Genomic DNA, 22,893 nt, shown 5'->3' on the forward strand with positions numbered 1-22,893 from the left:
ATAAAACTAAAATGTTTCTGTACATCAAGGAAAACAATCAGGTGAAGAGAAAGCCCACAGAGTGGGAAAGAATCTTTGGTAGTTATATACTCAATAGAAAATTACTGTCTAGAATGTACAAAACTCTTAAAAAGAATCAAGAAAATCAACTGTCCAGCTCACCCAAAAAATGAGTTATAGATCTAAACAAAAGATTCAGAAAAAGGAGGAGGAAGAGGAAGAGGAGGAAGAGAGAAGAGAAACAAAGAAAAGACAAGAGGAAAGAAAAACAAATGATACATGTTCTCCCTTAGTTTTGGATCTTAGATACAAATTTTTAAGTTTATGTGTATAGTTTGGTGTAACCATATAAGTCTGGAAAGTAGAAATAAACCATTGGGGATGGGGAGAAGAGAGAGCTCTAAGGAGGAGGATAATAAGACAGGGGCTATGAAGTGAGCATGGGGCCTACCTAGCTGTAAATCCGAGAAACAGCATCACAGAGTTAGAGAGACAGATACAGAATTGTTTTGAAGAAAAAAGAGAGAAAGAGAGAGACAAGAAAAAAATAATACTTTAATTTTGCTGTTTATTCTCCTCAGGTAACTGGTTTCTTGGTGGCTTATTGACTCTTTCTGCTAACCTAGGCCTAGTCCTGGATGCTTCTAGCCTCTGTACTACCCAACCTAGGCCTAGAATGTTTTCAGCCTCTGAGACTTACTGCTGAATAAGTTCACCCTTTCTTTTTCTTACTGAGCTCTTGGCTGGTTGGTTCAACTCAGCTGTTCTGGCTCAAAGTCCTCTCTCTGAGGACTTATTCCATCTAGCCTCTCTCTGCATTGCTCTGTTTGGCCTCAAACTAACTCCAGCAATCTGCTCTAATCTCTTGGCTCCTTCTCATTCTCTGGCTCATTCAGTCTCCACCTGAGTTCTCTCTCTCTCTCTCTGCAACTCATCTCTCTATTACTATCCCAGTAAAACTGCCTCCTCCTTCTCCCTTTCCTCCTCCCCCTTTTTCTTCCTCTCCCCTTCTCCTTCCTCTCCCTCTCCTTCTCTGTTTCCTTTACCTCCTCTCCCTTCCCCTCCCCCTTTCTCTCTCTTTCTCTCTCTCTCTCTCTCTCTCTCTCTCTCTCTCTCACACACACACACACACACACACACATTGCCACTTAAGTATCCTCCCTTCCCTCTCTCCTCTTTTAGGAGATGGGTGTACCCTATTCTGTCAAGCTTTTCTCTGATTCGTCGCTCTTTCTATGAGTGCTTCCTTTTACAAACTAACTTTACCTTCTTTGGGATTAAAGGTGTGTACCACCACGCCTGGACCTAAGCTTTTCTTTATCGGAAACTTGCTCTATGCCAGGATTGCCATGAACTCAGATCTTCTTGCCTCTGTCTCCTGGATTAAAGGCACGTTTGCATTCCAGCCAGACACACAGACCTAGAAGGTCTTTGAATGTGATCTCTTGCCAGAACAGCCACATTCTCAATCAACACTCCTCTACAATATTTGATTTGTAACTATTCATAATTTCTTCCCCCAATTCCCCACATCCCCCTCTCAACTTTCATACATATATGCATATATAGATGTATATATAAAATGTGTGTGTGTTCACACATGCAAGGGTGTGGGTCATCCACCAAAGCATGGGCAACCTACCTGTGGGTACAACGCCAAAGAAAAATGACTATCTCTCTACAGCTGCCAGCAACTACCAATAGCTCCTGAGGGAGGGGTGAAGTCCTCATGAGCCACCCCACATCCATACTGAAAATCTGACCACTTGATCTTGTGCATCCAACCAAAGCTGCTGAGGATTCATGAGTGCAATGGCCACGTCATGTGCAGAAGGCAGTCTTTCACAGTGCTTCTCAACATTCTCTGGCTCTTACATTCTTTCTACCTCTTGTTCCATGATTCTCCCTGGGCCTTGGCAGGACACGGGGACTGATATCAATGCCCCATCTAGGGCTGAGCACTCACAGTTGCTTATTTTCATCACTTTGACCAGTATAAGAATCTGTATGAGCTACTACAGAAGGAAACACCCCTGTCAAAGGCTGAAATACCCTGTATCTACAGGTATAAACACAAATATTTCAAATGCAGTTTGACAGCAGGACAATTTAGCAAAATAACAATAGTAAGCTCCCTTCTAGGGCCTGTGACATCCAAAGCCAGGGGCTTTTGACTAGGTTTACAGACATAGGCATGAATTGTCTCCTATGGTCAAGGCATCAAATCCAATCACAAAGCCATCAGTTGTCCGATCGCAGTTATGCCACTAATACTCCAAGGAGCACTTCTTGCCTGGCAAGCACTTGGGGGTTCAGTACTGGATAAGTAGTTTTTTTTTGTTTTTGTTTGTTTGTTTTTTCATTCAGAGGTCTGAATGCCACCTTTTAGCATTATGAAAGCTGGACGACAGAGAGGTAGATTCCTGGTCGGCTTGAGACTAACCTCTCTATGTCCTACAATCAAAACCTGTAGTGGTGTCTTCAGTGATGGGATCCTACTATCTATTTATGATGAGCAACCAAAGAGTAGTAGCTCTGTGGAGTTTCTTGTAGGGTGTGTCCCATGCTACGCTCTAAGGTTTTCACCTAACAGTCTATGTCTTTGGGGAGCAGCATTGAGCTTCTTAAATAACATTATTTGAAGCTATTAGGTCTGCAGTTGAGTGTGAAGACATCTTTCTCCCAAAATACCAGCTTCCTCGATGTTCCCTGTAATTGGCACAATCTCTACTCTCCTAAAGCATATACTGAGTCATCCCTTCTTCATAAAGTAGTCTTAAATGGTTATCCCACGTATAAAATCACACCTTAGGAGAGCAGAAAAAAATGTTAAGCAGCTGGTGTTCTGTCTACATCTGTCTATATTCTGTCATATCATTCTTATCTGCTCATGGAGGGAAACCTATCCATGTTGACGCTGACTTTTTAAGTGACCCAAAGATACCTTATTAATCTGGTTTGATAATGATGCCTGGTAACTGACTCTCTAAAGAGGAGGGGTTGAGTTGTGATCTTAGATTTGTTTGGTTCCAGTAGAATATTCTAATTTTTTTTTCTTTCCCCACAGAGAACATGTACCAAAATTTTTCTGTAATTCTTGCAGAGGAGCCAACTTAAATTTCTTCTTTTTTTGGTTTAATGGTCATCTCTAGTCAATTATCCTGAGATGAAAACACCTAGGAAATTCTGAAAGAAAGAAAAAAAAATTTTCAGCATCTGGTCAACATTTTCATCTTCCCTTTCAAACCCTAGAAGGTAATTTAGTGTTTCATCCTAGGGTATGCAAGTTGGTGGGGTGAGGTGAGGATGAAGATTACTTTTACCACAGTAAACATGAGGGTCAAAATTTTAAGAATGCTGGCATTGGGTCACTAGCTTTATCTACAGATAAACCCTTATACAAAACAGATAATGACTTGTTTTCTACCTATTTTACATATATTTCCCAAAGCTCACCAAAATGATTGTCTTCAAAGCCCATGTCCATTATCCCTTTACTGTCTTCCCTGCAATCAGTTCTCTGAATAAATACAGGGGCTGAGTTACAATTTAAAATAATGAGACCCTACAGGCCCAATGTCCTCACATGCAGTACAAGGGTGTGGACTAATTAGCGGGAGCATGGGTTTTTTTTCCCCCTACATTTGCTTCACTTTGATTGGTGGATTGGTGCTTTAAATAAGGGTTTCTGATCTTTCCAGAATGAGAGACACAGAGAGAGCCCCAGGCACAGTCCAGAAAAAAAAAATTAATTTTCTTCTCTTAGAACTGTTTTGATTGGCATCATCAGGCCTGGGAGCACAAGTGAATGTCAGCATCTAAGGTAAAATGTGATTTTTATCATTTCCATGTGTTTGCTGTAAATTCTCTTTTCCTATCTCCAGATAACCTTTACAAAGAAAAGCTATCTTCCTTTATCACAAGGTGCTGAATAATAGCTTATTTCAACCATTAGAATGTTCCAGAAAATGTAACAATAACACTCAGCTAAGAAAATAAACTTATTGTACAACTGTTTAAAAATAGGTTTGTGACTATTAGTGACAGTGCCTAATTTATAATAGAATAGCACATCTATTGATCAGTGCTGCATTCATGCTAGAGTTGGGGGGCCTTTTGACCTTACAAAATACATCTTCAGAGTATTCATTGTTAGGAAGGAAAATCATTAATATCAAAGCAGATAAATATATTCAGCTTTAATTTGAAAGCTGAACATTTTGACATGATATTCTGATACAATCCTAGGTTGTATTTCAGACATTTTCCAGATTTTATCTGAATTTAAACAAAGAATAAAATTCTGTGAATGGAGGTTGCTAGATTATGTTATGAAGCAAAGCACAGCAATTTAAAGAATATTCCTGGAGCTCGTTCTGAAGTGTTCATTCAGATTGCAGCTTCATATAAATAAGTGCTCAGAAGTGTATTTTTAACTGCTCATCATTTCATCCTGGGAACCAGTTGGTTAGCAATATTTTGCTTTTATTAAGTTTTGGGGTTTTTACTTAAACCTGATTGTCTTAGAAGAACAGACACTCAGCCTTGGAAATGTACTTTGACCATTACTAATGCAATTCCGCCTGATGTTAATATTCCGACCCACCTGTGTTTTAGATTCCACTTTTCAAAATGAAGGGCTTGATCCTGTTCCTGTCCCTAGTGAAAATGAGCCTCGCCGTGCCGGTAAGTCTGTCCCACCGGGTTCTACCAGGCTCCTGCATCTGACAAAAGCAACCCTGGGGAAGTCTCTGTCTGAGGGGTTCAGGCTTGATTTAATCCAGTGTGTAGCTCCTGGTGCATCAAAAGTTGCAGTGGCCAGATGTCAGTTGTCTAACAGCAGCGAGGCAAACATAATTGTTCTACTCCAGACAATATTTTAGAATATTTCAAAGACAACTTTTACGTCTCACATCAACTCACGCAGACCAAGACCCTGTAGCGTAAATAAAAGAAGAAAAGAGTTACAATATCAGCACTAGGTATATGAGAATGTTCATGAAATCAAGGGTTCTCAAACCCAATTTTCTGGTACGCAAGATAGCTCAGAACTGATCCCGCACTTGGGAAGCTGGAAGCCTTGTGAATTATAAGCTAGCCTTGGCTACGTAACAAGTTCAAAGCCAGTCTGAGCTACTTACCAAAACCTTGTCTGAAATAAATATTTTTTTTTATTTTAAATTTAAGAGTCTAATTTCCCTAAATTCTACTCTCCAGTCTCCAGTTTCCACCCACCTTCAGACACTGGTATTTGTGCTTATTAACATATGAAAAATTAAAAAAATGTTTAGAAATAAAAGTATTTTATATTTTCAAAATGCTATTTGTAAATATACTTATGCTTGACAATAGCACAGTACTTAGTACTAGAATACTTTGAGGAAAACTATCCATTGCGTGGTCTAAAAAATTTAATGTATATTTTTATTATTTTTACTTATACATATGTGTGTGTGCCTGTTTGTGTGCACACATGAGTGCAGGCACCCAAGGAGGTCAGAGGCATAAAATGCCCTGGAGCTGGCATTACAGATGGTGGTGGGCCACCTGCCATGGATGCTGAGAACCAAACCCTGGTCCGCTGGAAGAAAAACAGGTGCTCTCAACTGCTAAGCCATCTGTCCATCCCATGATCTAAAATATTAAACACGGATCTGTGAACTTACGACCAAAGTAATCCTTAAATAACGGCACAGAGGGCTGGCTAAAGCCTTCTGAACGAGAGGCAGGATGGGTTCTGCACATGACTTCTCAATGTATAACCTCATACAATAGCCCGTAAACCAGAAGCACGGACAGTTATAAAAAGCACAAAAGAAAAATCAGCTCATAATTGTCCCCTTTGCTTTTTACATGTGATCATATGAAAGACTGTAAAGTACTCTTGTGTTTTGTTCTCTTGTTTTATTTCTCATTGTAAATGCATTCCCTCTTACAGCAACATAGTATTAAGATGGACACAAAAAAATTGATGTGGGAGCAAAATTACTAACTATAACAATTCCTCCAGACGATTTTAATTCTTCATTCTAGCCAAAAACCCAAGTCATTTGAGTGGTTAACCAATATGGTAGCCTCTCTGCTGGACGCACTCTTCTGCACTGACCTCTTACTCCAAATACACATTTAGAGAAGAGTCACAGCAAAGAACTAAAGATTGTTCATATTTCTACTTAGGCATTTCCTCAACAACCTGGGGCTCAAGGCATGGCACCTCCTGGTATGGCTAGTTTGAGCCTTGAGGTATGTATCATCAGAGCCATTATGTGTGTGTATATATGTGTGTGTGTGTGTGTGTTATGTAAAGTTATATTTATAAATTCATATATATATACATATAATTTCTATACTGGTATATCCTGATTGTACATAGATCTGATGTATTGTTTCTTACCCTGCCTAGCCCAGAAAACTTAAACTATCATTCTGAGAAACTGTTTAAATGCTGATGACATTTACTACAACTTTATCTCATGAGTCTACTTTAGTTTTAAACTCTGAGATATTTTAAGTTTTAGGTCATTTTTATGTGAATCAAAGCAACATTAACAAATAATCCTTACTGTAGTATATGTACATTAATTAACTATTGTACCTGTTGAAACACATTATTCTATAGTTGGAAACAACCTACATTCAGCTCTGCCACTTATATCTTAGATGGTAAAGTTCTCATGAAACAAATATACTTGTACAAAGTCTTGCTGCTTAAAAAAGTCCCACTATTAACATTATTTTATAATTAACATTATTCTATAATTGTTCCTATAAAGATCCCATAAATAAATTTGGAAGTGTAAATTTAGAAAACCGCAGTAAAATAGGAAGATTTTACAACGAGAAAGCGAACAGAACCACAGATAACTGTCCCAAGTTCTCACACGGCCCTGCAAGATTTCATCCAAGAGAGCCATCAGTGCGCATATGGGCCCATGACATTTCACACGGAGGCTAGCTTCACTGAGCTCTTCCCCCCCCCCCCGAGCCTTTAGCTCAAATTCAACGCAAGCAACATTAGTCTTCTCCCATTTAAAAAGCAAATGTAGGCCAGGTATGGTAGAACTCATCTTGTAATGCCAACATCGAGAGAGGCGGAGGTGGGGAGGATCATGAATTGGAGCCCAACCTGGATCCATCTCACACACACACACACACACAAAACAGTGGGGCTGGAAATGGAAATGTACTTTCTCTAGAAACAGCGGCGCTCTTGGCGATCCACCTAGATAGCACTTCCTACAGTGTTTAATAGCTATCATTTTGAGGTCTTTTTTTCCCCGGGGGAAAAGGAAGTGAGGGTTTATTTGTATTGTCTATTTTTCCAAATTCTTTTTCAAGCTAAATTTGTAAAAATAATTAAAGTAAAATGATTTAAATGAGGGAAAAGGAAGGAGCTTGAAAAGGCAGTATTCTCACAACTGTCTCTGCTGTTGTATTTGAATAAGATGTTTTCCTAAGTCTCAATGTGACACCGATTAACTAGTATTTTTCCTGTTCATTAATGGCAAGAAGGAAGCTCACTGCTTTCAGACTGGCCATGGCAATGGCAAAGCTACACTTTACATTTCTTCCCTTCAGTGATAATATAATTCTATGATTTGTGTCTATTTTAGCTTTACTCAAGATTTGTATCAATGCTGTTGAATAGCATGAGATATCAGTTGTGTCAGAGGGTCATCTAACATATGTTAGAACACTAATCTACTTTTTTTAAATCATAGACAATGAGACAGTTGGGAAGCCTGCAGGGACTCAACGCACTTTCTCAGGTAACCGTAGGAGATGAGTGAGATCTTCATGAAGACTTTTATTTTCAAAAATTTATTTCAAAATTTATTTATTTATGGTTGGTGGCTTTGACAGCAGTAGTACCATGATGTTACAACATCTATTTATTAATAGGTAATACCTAAATATTGAGAGAAGAAATGAGTGGTTAAGAAAGCCTGAAACAAAATAAAGTGTGCTAGCCCAAGCACAGGGCACCCACTCTGTAACCCCAGTCACTGGGAGACTGGGGCAGGAAGAATGCTGTAAGCTCAGAGCCAGCCTGAGCTACATTGTCAGTCTCAAAAAAACAAATTCTAATAATAACGATGTGTGGTGTCAGAGAAAAATTAAAACCATATTTCCTGTACTTAGAAGACTGAAGCAGAAAGGTCCCAGTCTAGGGACATGGTATAGTATAACCCTGTCACAAGACACCAACAAAATAAACCTTCAATATACGTGCTGAATCTCCTCAAGTAAGACAAAATCCTTTCTTACACTAATGATTTTGTTAAGTGGCCCCAAACACAAATTGCCAAAACGCTAAATCTCAAACAAGCTTACGGTAGGTTGTGACATGACCCAGAACATAAATCAGTTTTGTTGGAAGGGAGGGGTGACTTACCTGGTTTACATAAACCAGCATCACTTTTGCTTTTTGTCTCGGAACACTAAAACTTATGTGTGCTTTCTTTCTCCCTGTCAGTATTCGAGACTTGGCTTCGGAAAAGCACTTAATACCTTATGGTTGCACGGACTCCTCCCGCCACATAGTTCTTTCCCGTGGATAAGACCATCGGAACATGAAACCCAACAGGTAAGCTCATTACAGCCATGTGTTCAAACTTCAAGCTTTAAGATCTTTTCCTACTTTTCTTCCTGAAATTGATACCTAATAGCAGCAAATGCAAATTAGATACCAACAAAAAAAAAATTCCCCTAGTACCAAACAAATCAACTATCTATAACTGGTGTTACTTAAGGATTTCTTTAAATTTTAAAGTAAATTTGAATATTTATTTCACATAGCCTCTGAAATAAGAGGTCTACGTAAGAATGTCAGAAATGACAATAAACAACCTCGAAAGACAAACCGTGCTGCACTGCGCAATTTTCACTTTAATCAAAATTTCCTAAATAATTACCTAAAGACTAATTTCAAATGACAATAATCATCCTGATTGAAAACACCGCGAGCCAACTAGAAACCAATAAATACATCGAGCTGTCAACTGTCATTTATTAGAGTCCTAATAAGAATGCTATCCAAACTGTGGTTTGGGAGTAAAAAATCAGAACATTTTTGAATGGCTCAAGGAGACTTCAAAAGGCTCGTGGGACATCAAATCTGATGGGACATATTTCAAGGTGTTGATGGCAAGGCAGAAGTGATGGATGCGCTAGGATTTGATACAAGGGCAATGGCTGAAGACAAGAAGCAGAGTCAAGTCAGTATGAGAATTCCATATGAGATTTCCATACCTGGTCCAGGAATATGCTAGTAACCTACAAGCAATATGCAGCCAATCCGAGGTAGTTTCTAAAATAGCAAACAGAAAACCACGTGGTGGTTTAACGGTTGCTTTTAATTCTACGTGGACTTCCAAAACAGCATTATCTACAAGGCCACACTGATCATATAAAATTTGCTCTTAGTGGCCACTGCTCCACTTGATTGCTTCCAAAGCAGATCTCTGATGAAAGCATTTAAGTATTTTAACTACTGTCTTGATTAAATTACACACTGGGCACTTATTAGTAGCAATATTCATATGTTAAATAGGAGGGATATAAAGATATATAAGATACTGTTCTCTGCCAGTTGACTTAGGGAAAAGTTTTTTGACAAATTCTTATAGTCCAGAAAGGAAGTGGTGAATAAAGACACACACAGGTAGTGGTGGTTACCCAGAGGAGGGAATGAGTCACTCCATCAAAAAGCTCAGGTACGTAGCTTTCCACACCCCAACCAAGGCAGAGGGGTAAGTGCATTTGAAACTTTCTTGAGTACATTGCCTCTACCTCCTGCGCAAACTCTACTTCAAGAACCCTTCCTTCCAAACAGCAAGCATCCAAGCACTTTGCTGTAGAAATTCTAGCCACCATGGTTCAATGAACCATCTCTTCCTGACGTTCTTTTCAAATTTCTCTACAGTATGAATATTCTTTGCCTGTGCATCCCCCACCTCTCCCATCACAGCCATCCCTGCAGCCTCACCAGCCAGGAATGAAACCCTTCCTCCAGCCTACTGCTCCAACCGGTGTCCAGGGCACACCCCAGAAGCCAGGGCCTCAGCCTCCAATGCACCCTGGACAGCTGCCCTTGCAGGAAGGAGAACTGACAGCAGCAGATGAGCCGCAGGTGGTGCCATCAGAGAATCCACCAACAGCTGAGGTAATTTTTGGAGGTCCCCTTGAGGCAATTCTTTGAGGTCCCCCTGAGGTAATTCTTTGAAGTCAGATCAGGATCGCCCACTAACACAATGAAAGAAAAAACAACTGGCGGGATATGTTTAAATAATCCCTTCTCTTGGGCCTAATATACTAAAACATGAATGCTTTATTAATATTCTTTCATGAAACATAAGTATCCATTTCTATTTTTTTGCCATCAGAGACACTAGATTCCAAAAGATCTGTATCTCTCAACTTCGCTTGATGGAACCTTCCCTGGGGAATGGGAAATAGCTCAGAGAAGTCGAGGCCCACTACCTTGGGTTTTTCAGTGTTGGTAATAGTACAGTACAGTGACTGTGTCCTCTGCATAGCAAGTAGGATATTACATTATTATCTCTCTGCAGATAAAATACAGCTACGTGGTTCTGTAAAGAACAATGGATAGAAAAGGGAAGGTGCTACGTAACTATCAGTACTATGTAGCAGGCATTCATATCCCTTATATCATCCTGACTGAAATCCTGGAAAGATGAACATTATGAGCCTTTTTAAGCCTAAGAAGATGCTGGGCTTGAAACACACCTTTACTCCCAGTACTACAGAGGCAAAGGCAAGAGGATCTTTGAGTTGAAAGTTAGCCTGATTGGGGAGGTCCTCCTCCCCCTTCCCTCTGACCCTAGCCTATCAGGTCTCATCAGGACTGGCTGCATTATCTTCCTCTATGGCCTGGCAAGGCTGTATCCCTCAGTGGGAGGTGATCAAAGAGCCAGCCACTGAGTTCATGTCAGATTTAGCCCCTGATCCCCTTATTAGGGAACCCACTTGGAAACTGAGCAGCTTATGGGCTTCCTCTGAGCAAGGGGTCTAGGTCCTCTCCATATATGGTCCTTGGTTGGAGTATCAGTCTCTGCAGGCTCCCCTGGGCCCAGGTATTTTGGCTCTGTTGGAGGGGTACTAGGGAAAGAGCATAGGGGGAGAAGACAGAGGGTGGGTAGGACTAGGAGGAGAGGAGGGAGGGGGCTAGAGCAGGGATACAATGTGAATGAATTGTAATTAATTAATTAATTTAAAGAAGAAGATATTAAAAAAGAAAGTTATCCTGGTCTACAGAGTAAATTCCAGGAAAGCCAAGCGTACACGGAGAAACCCTGTCTCATATATATATTTTTAACTGCTTTATTGTAATTATAAGCAAGACAAGTGAGTACTCAGTTTGCCTGCTCTGACTGATAGTTTCAATATTTTCTTATGATACAGGTCCCAATAATGGATTTCGCTGATCCGCAATTCCCAACAGTAAGTATAAACCTCAATAAGGTACCTCTATATTTCAAAGAGTTTGAATGACTTTTTTTTTTTATTTTCTTACTTACCTGTGGTTGTAGAGTGTTTCTGATTTCCTTTTTCTTAAATATTAAGCACTAATTTTTCACACTAATCGATTAAAAAATGTCTCTGGGGCTCTTAAACGTGATGGCAGTGGAGCCCTGCCTGTGCCAGTTGACTCTTCTGCTTTCTGCCTCTTAAAGATGTTCCAGATAGCCCGCTCCATCTCTCGGGGGCCAGTGACACACAGCAAAGCCGCGGCTGTAAGTATCTGCTTCCAGCTCCCACTTCTGTGTTTGAGACTTACATAAATGGCTTATCTTGGGAAGATTCACTTTTTTTTTATAACTATTTTGTTCTGCTCAGTTTTACCCAGGAATGTTTTACATGTCTTATGGAGCAAACCAGCTGGTAAGTCTATATTCTGTAAAACGCACCAGTTAGATATCAGCATCATCTTGAGGGCTGAAGTCACAGAACCCATACCTAACACGAGATATTCCAAATGAATATTCCCTAAACACCTACAGTCATGATTTAAATAGTAAGGTGGCAAGCTTCTCTACCTGCATATTCTAGACACACACACACACACACACACACACACACAAATGTATTAAAGAGAAAGTTAATTTTAAATCTGTCAAACTGGCTCTGTTCACTCAATAATGAGTCAGGTCTCTGCTGTGCCTCTGGACACAGCACTGCCAAGTCTTAAGGAAATACTAACTGGCTTTTGGCTTTGTCTTGAGTTGATAAGAGAGTCACAGAATGCTGCTGACTCACACAGTGACACTCTGTTTCCTTTTGAACAGAATGCTCCTGCCAGAGTTAGCTTCCTGAGCTCAGAAGAAATGCCTGTGAGTACTACCTTCTAACTTCTTAAAACAATGGCCAGGGACGACCATTATGTCTGCAAGAGGCAATGACTATAAAAGTATGTGATGGAGAGTCTGGAGAGTTGGAGAAGAGCACTGGCTGCTCTTCCAGAATACCCAGGTTCAATTCCAACACCCACATGGCAGCTCACAGCTGTCTGTGACCCCTGTTGAAGGAGATCCGTCACCCTCACACAGACATACATGCAGTCAAAACACCAATGTGCATAAAATAAAGATAAATGTACCTGAAGGATTATAGACTCAGATTGTTCTACTCCAAAGCTGAAAGCTTGATTCAGAAGCAGTATCAAAAGATTTATAGGGCTAAGAATGATGGTGATGCATAGAATCCAAATCCTCAGGACATAGAGGGAGCAGGATCACAAAGAGTTTAAGGCCAGGCTTGACTGTATGAGACCCTGTCTCAAAAGATTTGTTGTTGTTTTTTATCATATTTTCCAATCATTTGTTCCTGAGTGATGGCCATATTTTCACCTAGGGTGCAACAACTTCTTGTTGACGTTCTCTGGTTGGTTGTTTGGTTGGTTGGTTTTTGAGACAGGGTTTCTCTGTGTAGCCTTGGCTGTCCTAGATTCATTTTGTAGACCAGGCTGGCCTCGAACTCACAGAGATCTGCTTGCCTCTGCCTCCCTCAGTGTTGGGATTACAGGTGTGTGCCACTGAGCTCAGCTTTGTGCCACTTCTTGTATGTGAGCAGAAGTCACCTCTCCTCAAAGAGAAGTCAGCATGATGAGATGCAAACACTTCAAAGTACAAAAGATATGTGGTTCAGACAGACATCCCATGCCTTTTAGGACTATTTAGCTTCCCCAAAAAATAGGGCAAAAAGTAACCCAAAGTAATTCAGCTCATAAAACTAAAAGACCAAAAAGGGAAAAGTTGAATTTAAGTTTTGATTATTATAGAGCATTTTAGGCCAATGAGAGTATATTATAAACCAGTGAAAGCCTACTGTTTTGTTACTGTTGGTACATATAAAAATTGTCAGATTTGAGATCAATAAGCTCACATAACTTGACCTTTTCTCCCAGAAATGTCAACTAGTTACATCTGTTAGGGTGTAAAATGAAACTAATGCTATAGCAAGTTAACAATTCGTTGCCAATGGCATAGCCTACTGAATTAACAAATGTACACACAGGCTTCCACTAAAATAAGACTGCTATCTCACCATTTGTTAGTGCCTTCTGTGTGCCAAAAACACAGAACATGCTATGAGGCTTAATGATCTCATGAGTTGGAAGACAGACACTGTGAAAATAATGTCAAATTCATGGGACAAGGGTAACAACCATGTTATTAGAAGAAAAGAGGAAGGAAAGTAAGACAGCCCAGCCCAGGGGTGGGTCACAGGGCCATCTCTAGAGATGTTATGAGACCGTGTAAAAAGCCAAGAAGAGTGGAAGGAGAGAGGATTTTATTTACATAATACCAACACAGCTGGCTAAAAGTAAACTCCTAAAATAAATACTAATTACCATTTTATTAACGTAAGTATATTTTTCCTCGTTCTCAAAAGATTTTGTGATTGTTTATGAAAAAAGCACAATAAATATAGTGGGAAAACTAAAAGTGAGATTTGAAATGAATCAAAACAGTGAGGAAATCACACAACTCTGCTCAAATACAAATAGTCCTAGACTTTGGTTTCCATAGTTGTGACAGCAAAAAAAAAAAACATGCCGAGTTCTAGAATTCTATATGTCCATGGGAAGTGGGGTATTTTGTGACTCCTGAGAAATCAGTCTTTTTCTTATACTTTATTTTTTTAAAATCTAAGGAAAAAAAGAAGGAAGGGGAGAACGGGAGGAGAAAGAAAGGGATGGAGAGAGAAGGGAGGAAAGGAAAGAGGGGAAAGAAAGAGGAGGGAGAGGGAAAGATGGAAGATAAGGGAAGGAGAGGAAGAGAGAGGTGAGGGGAAGAAGAGAGAAGACCAAAGGAAGAAAGGAGAGGAAAAAAGAAGGCAAGGAGAGGAAGATAGGGCAGAAGGGAAGGAAGGGAGGGAAACAGAGGAGGGTGGAAAAAAAGAGAGGGAAGGAAGGGAAGAGAAGGGAGGGGAAGGAAAGGAAAGGAAAGGAAAGGAAAGGAAAGGAAAGGAAAGGAAAGGAAAGGAAAGGAAAGGAAAGGAAAGGAAAGGAAAGGAAAGGAAAGAAGGAAAGGAAAGGAAAGGAAAGGAAAGGAAAGGAAAGGAAAGGAAAGGAAAGGAAAGGAAAGGAAAGGAAAGGAAAGGAAAGGAAAGGAAAGGAAAGGAAAGGAAAGGAAAGGAAAGGAAAGGAAAGGAAAAGGGAAAAGGGGGAGGGGAAAAGGAAAGGGTATGAGAGAGAAGAGAAGGGGGAAAGGAAAACTAGGAGGGGATGAGGAAGGAGAGAGAGAAAAGAAGAGAGGAGAATGGAAGGCTTAAATTCATACGTAGAGCTGTATTTGAGGGATACTGAAAAATGGCATGACAAGATCCCCAGAGCATTCCTCCTCAACTAAGACAGTTATGGACCCCACGGTTTGTTTTACGGCACCCTTCTTAACGGCTTGCTGTTTTCATAGTAGTGGTAGATACCTACCTGCCTTTCCTGCAAATGGCCTTTCTCTACCCAGATCAGTGCAGGATCCTCTCCCCTCTATTTCAAAGCTGGTTCTGTAAGAAGTGTGCTTTCACAGAGCAGTCAGCAGACTCCCTGTTTTGTTAGTGTTCATAGCTTCTCAGGGAACATAACCAGGTACAGTTGCATGGAATGAATAATTACACAGTTGTGTCATTGATGGATGTTTATTTTCCAGGGAGAAAGAGGAAGTCCCATGGCCTATGGAAGTATGTTCCCAGGATTTGGAGGCTTCAGGCAAACCCTTAGGGGACTGAATCAGAATTCACCCAAGGGCGGAGATTTTACTGTGGAAGTAGACTCTCCAGTGTCTGTAACCAAAGGCCCTGAGAAGGGAGAGGGTCCAGAAGGCTCTCCGCTGCAAGAAGCCAACCCAGCCAAGCGGGAAAACCCAGCCCTTCTTTCACAAATGGCACCCGGTGCCCATGCAGGACTTCTCGCTTTCCCCAATGACCACATCCCCAGCATGGCAAGGGGTCCTGCGGGGCAAAGGCAGAGGCTCCTCGGAGTCACCCCTGCAGCTGCTGACCCACTCATCACCCCTGAACTAGCAGAAGTTTATGAAACCTATGCTGCCGACGTGACCACACCCCTGGGTGTGGGAGAAGCCACCATGGATAGCACCATGTCCCCAGACACTCAGCAGCCACTCATGCCTGGAAACAAAGCGCACCAGCCCCAGGCGCACAACGCATGGCGTTTCCAGGAGCCCTGACAACCTTGAGATAGCAGCTACTTTGTGTGTGCACAAGCTTTCCAGCTCTGTCCCCATAGCGTACCTTGTTGCTGAAACACTACCCTTCCACGGTGAAGGTATTAAGAGCGCTAAGCATGTATTAATAAATACAAGTGGCTAGAAATAGCGTAGGTCCCTTCTTGCTTCCATTCTTACTGAAATAAAACGTATTAACTGTCTTCGTGATTTAGAAATACTATTAACGTTATCAGAGCAAGTCTGAGGCTCAGCACTTCATGGCCTAGCATATAGCTGTCTTAGGCATTGTAGGATTTCTCTTACTAGCATGACATCATTATACCCAGGAAATGTGACACTGCTTCTTTCCCTAAGCCAAAGCACTTAGTTTCAGAATTCTAAAGAATTTCAGTTAAGCCTTATTAAATGGTGATTGGTGGCGAACCCTGACTGCTATTACTGAATTTCATATATTGGATTTAAACATTCTTATTTGTAGAATATTTTATTTAATCTAGGAAAAGAAAAGGCAATTGGCCTATTTTAAATAAAGGATTTTTCTCACTGAAAATGTCAGGAATTATATGCTTATTATTCATATGTATTTAAATAGCTAAGAAAAGCATACTCACCCCTTGTTTGCTACTGGTTAACTTATTTAATTTATTTTATCCAAAGTTCTCTGAAAGGTCTACCTAAGTCGTAAGCACCGTGCAAGGCATCAGGTTTATGGTTCCACCCTTCAAATATTAGAACGGACACAACTGACCGATATCACAATAATAACAAAACAGCCAGTTTAAGGCAAGCTCCATTGCTGTGTATATATTATCTCACAATGCTGCAAAAAATAAAAATATGCTCAGACATGAGAAGACCAAGCCCTGGTGCTGTGGAGAAGATGCTTCTGAGGGCCAGCTGATGGCTCAGCAAGCAAAGACACATAACATTGGGTTTCATCCCCAGGGACCCAAACAGTGGATGAAGAGAAGTGACTCCAAAAAGTTGTTCTCTGACTTCCACGTGTGTACCATGGCACATGTGCACATGTATGCATGTGCACACACACATACGCACACACACAAAATGCTCCTTTTTAAATTAGAGAGCGTGAGGCTTCTAGTCCAACCGAAGTGATATGAGAGGAGCAATGAAGGAGCAGCTGTGTCTCCTTATATAAAGTAATATAAAGTAACATAAATGTTTTCAGAATGGTGCCTCCAAGAGCAAAAAACACAAGAGTCGTGTAGAAAAGAGATACCATGGGGAAGGGGGATACAGAAAACAGCACGGGCTGATAACCAGGGCTAGCTGTGTATCCATCAGAGTAGTCTGCCCAAATTAGGAAACTGTGAATCCAGTTCTGGGCATCGCTGAAAATGAGCCTCCTGCTCCTCTCTTCCCAAGTCTCCTAAGGTTCCCAGCCCAGGTTTTAGACTCTACCCCATCCCCGGATGAACGGTTAAGGATATGATCAGAGAAATTGGTGCCTGAGATGTTTTCTAAATTACAACACATCAGAAATGTTAAGGAGCCTATTGCAACAACTTACTGCCACTCCCACTTCAGGCAGGGCTCTGTTCTCCCAAGCTTCAGAGACTAGGGTGGGAAAGAAGCAGAAAATAAAAATGAAGTTTACCTCTCAGTGACTGGTAAAGGTACAAGGGATGGAGAGTGACTTCCATGGTGGCTCACAGAAGACACTCACTGAGACATAACCTTAACATTGAAGACAATAAAGAAAGCATAAAAAGACATAATTATATCTGAATCACATTCTTGACATGAAACATGAAATTAAATTCATGAAATATCAGATGTTCTTGATTCCAGTAACAGTGTCACTACCTACATCACAGGGTTAATGTCAGGAATGAGCTAAACACGCAGGTGAATTACTGAATCACCTCATTTTCTTCTTTTCCAACTGACCCATTTGATTGAAAGAGACAGCAGTAACAGCCAGAAGATGGATGGCTACAATTACCTGATGGATTGTTGCTTTTACATCCACACTGGACACAAAGCCCTTCCGCTCCTTCTTTGTCATTTATAGCCCTTGGGAGACCATATATACTGTAAATATCAGGTCATGGCCCTGTGCTTAGATTCTCAGTCTACCTACAGTGAAGGAAATTCTTGGATTTTGGCAGAATTATAACTGTTCTACAGGCTACATTTTTTTTTAATAGTTTGGCCATTTGACAGCAAGTCTTTTTTCATTATGAGCTTTTTCTGATGTTTAATTTAAATCTACTCTTGTGTTTTTCACTGTTGGATGTTAACTGTGGTTTAGGAAATAAAGATCTAAAGAAACAAACAAAAAAAAAAAGAGAAGAGAGTGTGAGGAGTATTTAGCACCAGTTTCTTCCTAAGGAGAAACTGCAGGTCATATAGCAGGTGGTGTCTCTTGTAAAGAGAAATCGCAGGCAATACTCCCTCCCCAGCAAGGGAGTTGCTAACAATGGTGTCCATAGATTGCTAGAGTCCTAATCTACTTGTGGTTCCCTTAACACATTTTCACAAATAAACTCAATAATAAACTCCACTCAATTTTCTAAAAAAAAAAATATCAGGTCATGGGTTCAAAGCTGGCCTCTGCAATTAGTATGCAAGGTGCTTAATAGTGGTAATATCGAAATCAATATTGGTAGGAAAAATATGCTGTTGAGCACTTCAGTGTCCTTACTCTTTCCACATAGTCATTTCAAACATTGACATGGTGCAAACAACAGAATAGCCATGGAAAAAGGTTAAACATCACTTGAAAGACATGCCATCTTAATTATTGAGTTTCATCTTTTCTCTCTACCAGGCATTTAAATGAGAAACAGATGTCCATCTTGACAGGCCTATTCACAGACTCACCTCACCACTTTTCTTTCAATTTTCTTTCAGTTTCCAAATTCCCAACCAGGAGACCAGTCTGAACCTTCCTGGATCAATATAATCCTGAATCTCAGATCATCTCCCTTGTCACACAAAATAGACCACAAGACACACCATTTAAGTGAGTTCAGTTCCCTGACAGTGTGTTTCCAGCTGACACCAAAACACTGTACAGAAACTTGTGAACACTCTCTCCTCTCATAAGCTGCTCACAGGCAGACTAGTCACATAGCTGATCCCTCTGAACTGGGATACATTTCACAATGAAAGACAGTGCCATTGACAGTTAAGCTAGGCAACAGGGGTAAACCAGTATTGCCTAAAGTAACCCTCAACATCTGGCTATTCTGACAAGGAATCCTTGTGATGACAGACCCATGGAAAGCTACAAGAGTTAAAAAGGAACAAGACTGTGGAAACCTGAGCCTGTTGATTCTGAAGTCTACCTGTGCTCTCCAGACCTGCTGCCATATTTCTCACTTTCACTGATATTCTTTGTGTCCTGTTTTACAGTTCAATGAATACCTATACCACATAGTCCAAGACAAGGAATTCAAATGACATAATCACTTAACCACACACAGAAAAGCACTTTGTCAGGCTGGAGAAGTGGATCAGTAGTTAAGAGCTCTGGCTGTTCTTTCAAAGGACTTGGGTTCAATTCCCAGCACCCATGTGGCAACTCGCAGCTGTCTAGAACTCCAGTTCTAGACAGACACCCTCATACAAACATACAGACAAAACAATGCACATAAAATAAAATAAATAATTTTAAAAAATCAAGTTATACACTTTTAAGTGTGTTTTAAGAAAGAGAGAGAGAGAGAGAGAGAAATGCTACACCCTCTCCAGCATCGTCAGTGTAGCATATCAATAGATGTGCTACTAGATGAGAGATACGTTTCCCTCGGGAATAGGCTCCCTGGAGGTCACTGGCAATGTGTTCCCCCTGGCCACCTAAACCAAAAAGACGTATTCTGAGAGTCCCATGCTTCCTCGGTTGCAGGATTGATGAGCTTTTTTGCTGTTTCTCTATGATTATCGGAACAGCACAATTAACTATTCAAGGAAACACATTTCTGATAGATTACTAAAAGCTTTAGCAAAAAAAGGTGGAAGGAAAATAAAATTTTAGGAGAGGTAATAAATCAGATTCAGTATCAGGAATTGCTTGTGGAAAAACCAAACATTGTAGGTAATAAAGGGGCAAGAGTTTTAGGTCTTTCTAAAGAAAATATTTAATCAAGATCTGTCAAGCTGAATGTTCTGGGTATTCTCTCTGCAGTAAAACTACTACAAAACCATTACCAAGCACAGGTGTTTATGATGAGGCAGAAAGAAGATAGGCAAACATAGGAGGTCAGAAGGTTTTATATTATACTATGAGTTTTAGCTCAAGCATCCTATCTCTAAAGGAAGATTGTAAATCCTTAGCAAGACAAACAGGAGGAATTCTCCTCAGTGCTTATCTCTAGGGAGGGTTGTAAATCTTTAGCCGACTTGGCTTGGAGGGCAATGACAGCCCCTGGCCTTCTCACTAATTAGTAACAATAAAACTGCATAAATAGTCACGAATTTAAAGTTTTGTATTTGCTTTGATTAAAAGCTTTTAGGCCAAGATTTTTTGTAGACACTGCTTTATATCAGGTTGCCCTTTCAGTTAAAATGTAAACTTTGTTTTGTTGGTAAAAGTCTGAATGTTCCGGGAAGTATGTCAACTTCAAGGTCCTTCTTTATGTAATCACTATGGAAGTGTTAGCTTGACTTCAGTAAATCGCAGCAGATTCAAACACTCTCTGGTGTGCGCGTCTGTCTGTCAAATCTGCCTAACCTGTGTCTACCTAATATCCAAACCTCTAATTTCCCCGTGGTTGTGGGACCCCGGCTGGATTGGTCCATGGCAGAGAAAGAAGAAAAAAGAAAGGAAGGAAGGAAGGAAGGAGGGAGGGAGGGAGGGAGGGAGGAAAGGAAGGAAGGAAGGAAGGAAGGAAGGAAGGAAGGAAGGAAGGAAGGAAGGAAGGAAGGAAGGAAGGAAGGAAGGAAAGAAGGAAAGAGGAATGGGGTTACTTTCCACAAGGAAACCCTTAAGATTGTATGCCTCTATGCTCTTGCCAGGGCTGGCCACAATTCCCACATTGCTCTAGATACTTCCAATATATTGAAGTCTTCTGTGTCCCAATATCTATGTGATAAGAGAACTTATTTTATAGGGTCCCCTTTCTTCTCTATATCTGACTCCAGTGCTTAGCCTTCTGAGATACACTGTATGTCTTTATGATGTCCAGGTGCCACAAGACTGCTTTCTTCCTCAAGGTGAGCATAAGAAACCGCAGCTTGCTGACACCCTCAGCTATCCCAGCATGCCTCAGAGCACTAGATTCTTGGAAATGTGATTGTCCCATGAACTTCTGCAGGGTTACATTCTACCTGAAGCTTGCTACTTCCTGTTAATTGAAAGTTGTAGTGCTGACTTCAATGTTCTAGGCAATCACAGTGCCTTATAAAGTATAAATAAACAAGGATTTTTTAGGACCGTACTAGGACTGTATTTGAACAGACAGCTAAACAGTTTATCTAGTCCTAGGGTGAATCACAAACTACTATTGATTGGGGGGGGGGTTGTTTTGTTTTGTTTTTCAAGACAGAGTTTCTCTGTATAACTCTGGCTGTCCTGGAACTCACTCTGTAGACTAGGCTGGTCTTGAGCTCTGCCTCCCAAGTGCTGGGAGTGTCACCACCCAGCTGCTCTTGTTTTTTAAAAGCAATTTGATTCCAACTTCTCAGCTGAACAACATAGAAAGAGTTTGCCAGATCAATAGCTACATATCAAGTTCCACAGTGGAAAGAAATATGAAACTACTAACACTACTTGAATAAGCTCACTTTAAAACGCCATGACAACCCAAGCAGGCGAACTAAATGTAAAGACAATGGTGCACCCCATCTGTCAGCAATTCTAATCTCTACTATCCTCTACAAGGAATGCTGAAGGAATGAAGTTCCAGAAGCTTCCTTCCAGCTGATCCTTCATCATCAGGTTTCACGTGGCTGGTGTAGGAAGCATGGAAGAATTCTACTCATGAGCAAGGATAACTATTAATACGACATACTGAGACTGAGGAAGTAGTTGTATGATAGAGTCATTGAACCTGCTGTTAGATAGATGTGGAACAAGATCCCATGGCTCGCCTGACCTCTAGGAGCATTGATTAGTAAACAACCAGTGATTTTTAGATTCTAAACCACTATATCATAGTTCCCCGGAAGTCTGAAGTCTCTAAATCTCTCTCTTCATTCACGACACACAATATGGTCTCCCCAGAAAAATGCCACAAGTACTTTCACTGAAAGCTTAAGGAAACAAATGGCATACAGGCGGCCATATTGCAAGATCATGCCCCACAGGGTTCTGGTATCATACTAACTAGGGAGCTCCAGATCTAGGAGCCAAAATAAGAGAACATGAATCCCTCTATAATAAGTTGAGTTAGGTTCAAGAATCCTAGAATGATTTAATAATTTTTATAGTTTTTTTGAGATTATAATTATATCATTTCCTCCATCCCTTTCCTTCCCAAGATCCCTGTTCTCTTTCAAATGCATGGCCTCTTTCCTTTAACTGTTGATGTGTGTATGTGTGTATGTTTGTGTGTGTGTGTGTGTGTGTGTGTGTGTGTGTGTGTGTGTTTCTGAATACGTAAGTAAAATCTGCTCAGTCTGTATGACGTTACCTGTATGTTCTCAGGGCTGACCCTTATGGTATTGGATAACCAGTCAGTGTTCTCTCTCCTGGGTGAGACTATTCCTCCCACACCCAGCATTCCTTAGCTGCCTGTAGTTCTCTGTCTGAGGCTGAGGTCTTGTGAGCCTCCCCCATCCACGTTAGCATGTCTGTTGATATCATTGTTGTTCAGATCATGGTCAGGCAACCATGCTGGTAAGGCTTCATGGGTGGAGCTCCTGACACTTCTATGAGCAAACTCCCTGTTAGCATGGATCTTACAGTCTTTCTGCCCCTCGTCTGCAATAATCCCTGAGCCTCAGGCGCAGAGGTTGTATTGTGGATGGGACTAGGTTCCACAACTCTGCATTTTGATCACTTACGGTTTCTTTGTAATCATCCCACTCTGTTGCAGAGACGTCCCCTTGATGAGGGGTGAGAACTGCATTTCTTCAGCTAGACCCTGGACAGTTATATCAGTCCTGGAATTCTGATGTGGAGCAACAACTTACCAAAATATCTATCTACAAAATAACCATCTACTTTTTTTGCTGGGGCTCTGTGACCATCTAGTATCATCACAAAACTTCTGCTATC

The 22,893-nt window shown here is 40.8% G+C and overlaps 1 protein-coding gene across 2 annotated transcripts; it reads left to right on the forward strand.

The window, feature by feature from the left end:
- Positions 1-3,704: 3,704 nt before the first annotated feature.
- Positions 3,705-16,257, forward strand: Ambn (ameloblastin). 2 transcript variants are annotated; one of them, XM_021629462.2, is made up of 11 exons: positions 3,705-3,823; positions 4,618-4,686; positions 6,178-6,243; positions 7,722-7,769; positions 8,477-8,587; positions 9,926-10,165; positions 11,425-11,463; positions 11,697-11,756; positions 11,860-11,904; positions 12,309-12,353; positions 15,171-16,257. In XM_021629462.2, exons 1-11 carry the CDS (start codon positions 3,809-3,811, stop codon positions 15,705-15,707), a joined length of 1,275 nt encoding a protein of 424 aa, XP_021485137.1. In that variant the 5' UTR covers positions 3,705-3,808; the 3' UTR covers positions 15,708-16,257. The 2 variants fall into 2 exon arrangements, with proteins under 2 accessions (XP_021485137.1, XP_021485139.1); XM_021629464.1 differs by having other exon boundaries at positions 9,971-10,165.
- Positions 16,258-22,893: the final 6,636 nt, after the last annotated feature.

Source organism: Meriones unguiculatus, chromosome 3 (assembly GCF_030254825.1).
Source record: "Meriones unguiculatus strain TT.TT164.6M chromosome 3, Bangor_MerUng_6.1, whole genome shotgun sequence".
NCBI classification, from domain to species: Eukaryota; Metazoa; Chordata; class Mammalia; order Rodentia; family Muridae; genus Meriones; species Meriones unguiculatus.

Bases quoted from the DNA above. Each gene is read 5' to 3' on its own strand.
- Ambn (XM_021629462.2), top strand. The intron at 8,588-9,925 runs GTAAGCTCATTA...ATTTCTCTACAG, and splicing joins CGGAACATGAAACCCAACAG to TATGAATATTCTTTGCCTGT. The intron at 11,757-11,859 runs GTAAGTATCTGC...TGTTCTGCTCAG, and splicing joins CACACAGCAAAGCCGCGGCT to TTTTACCCAGGAATGTTTTA.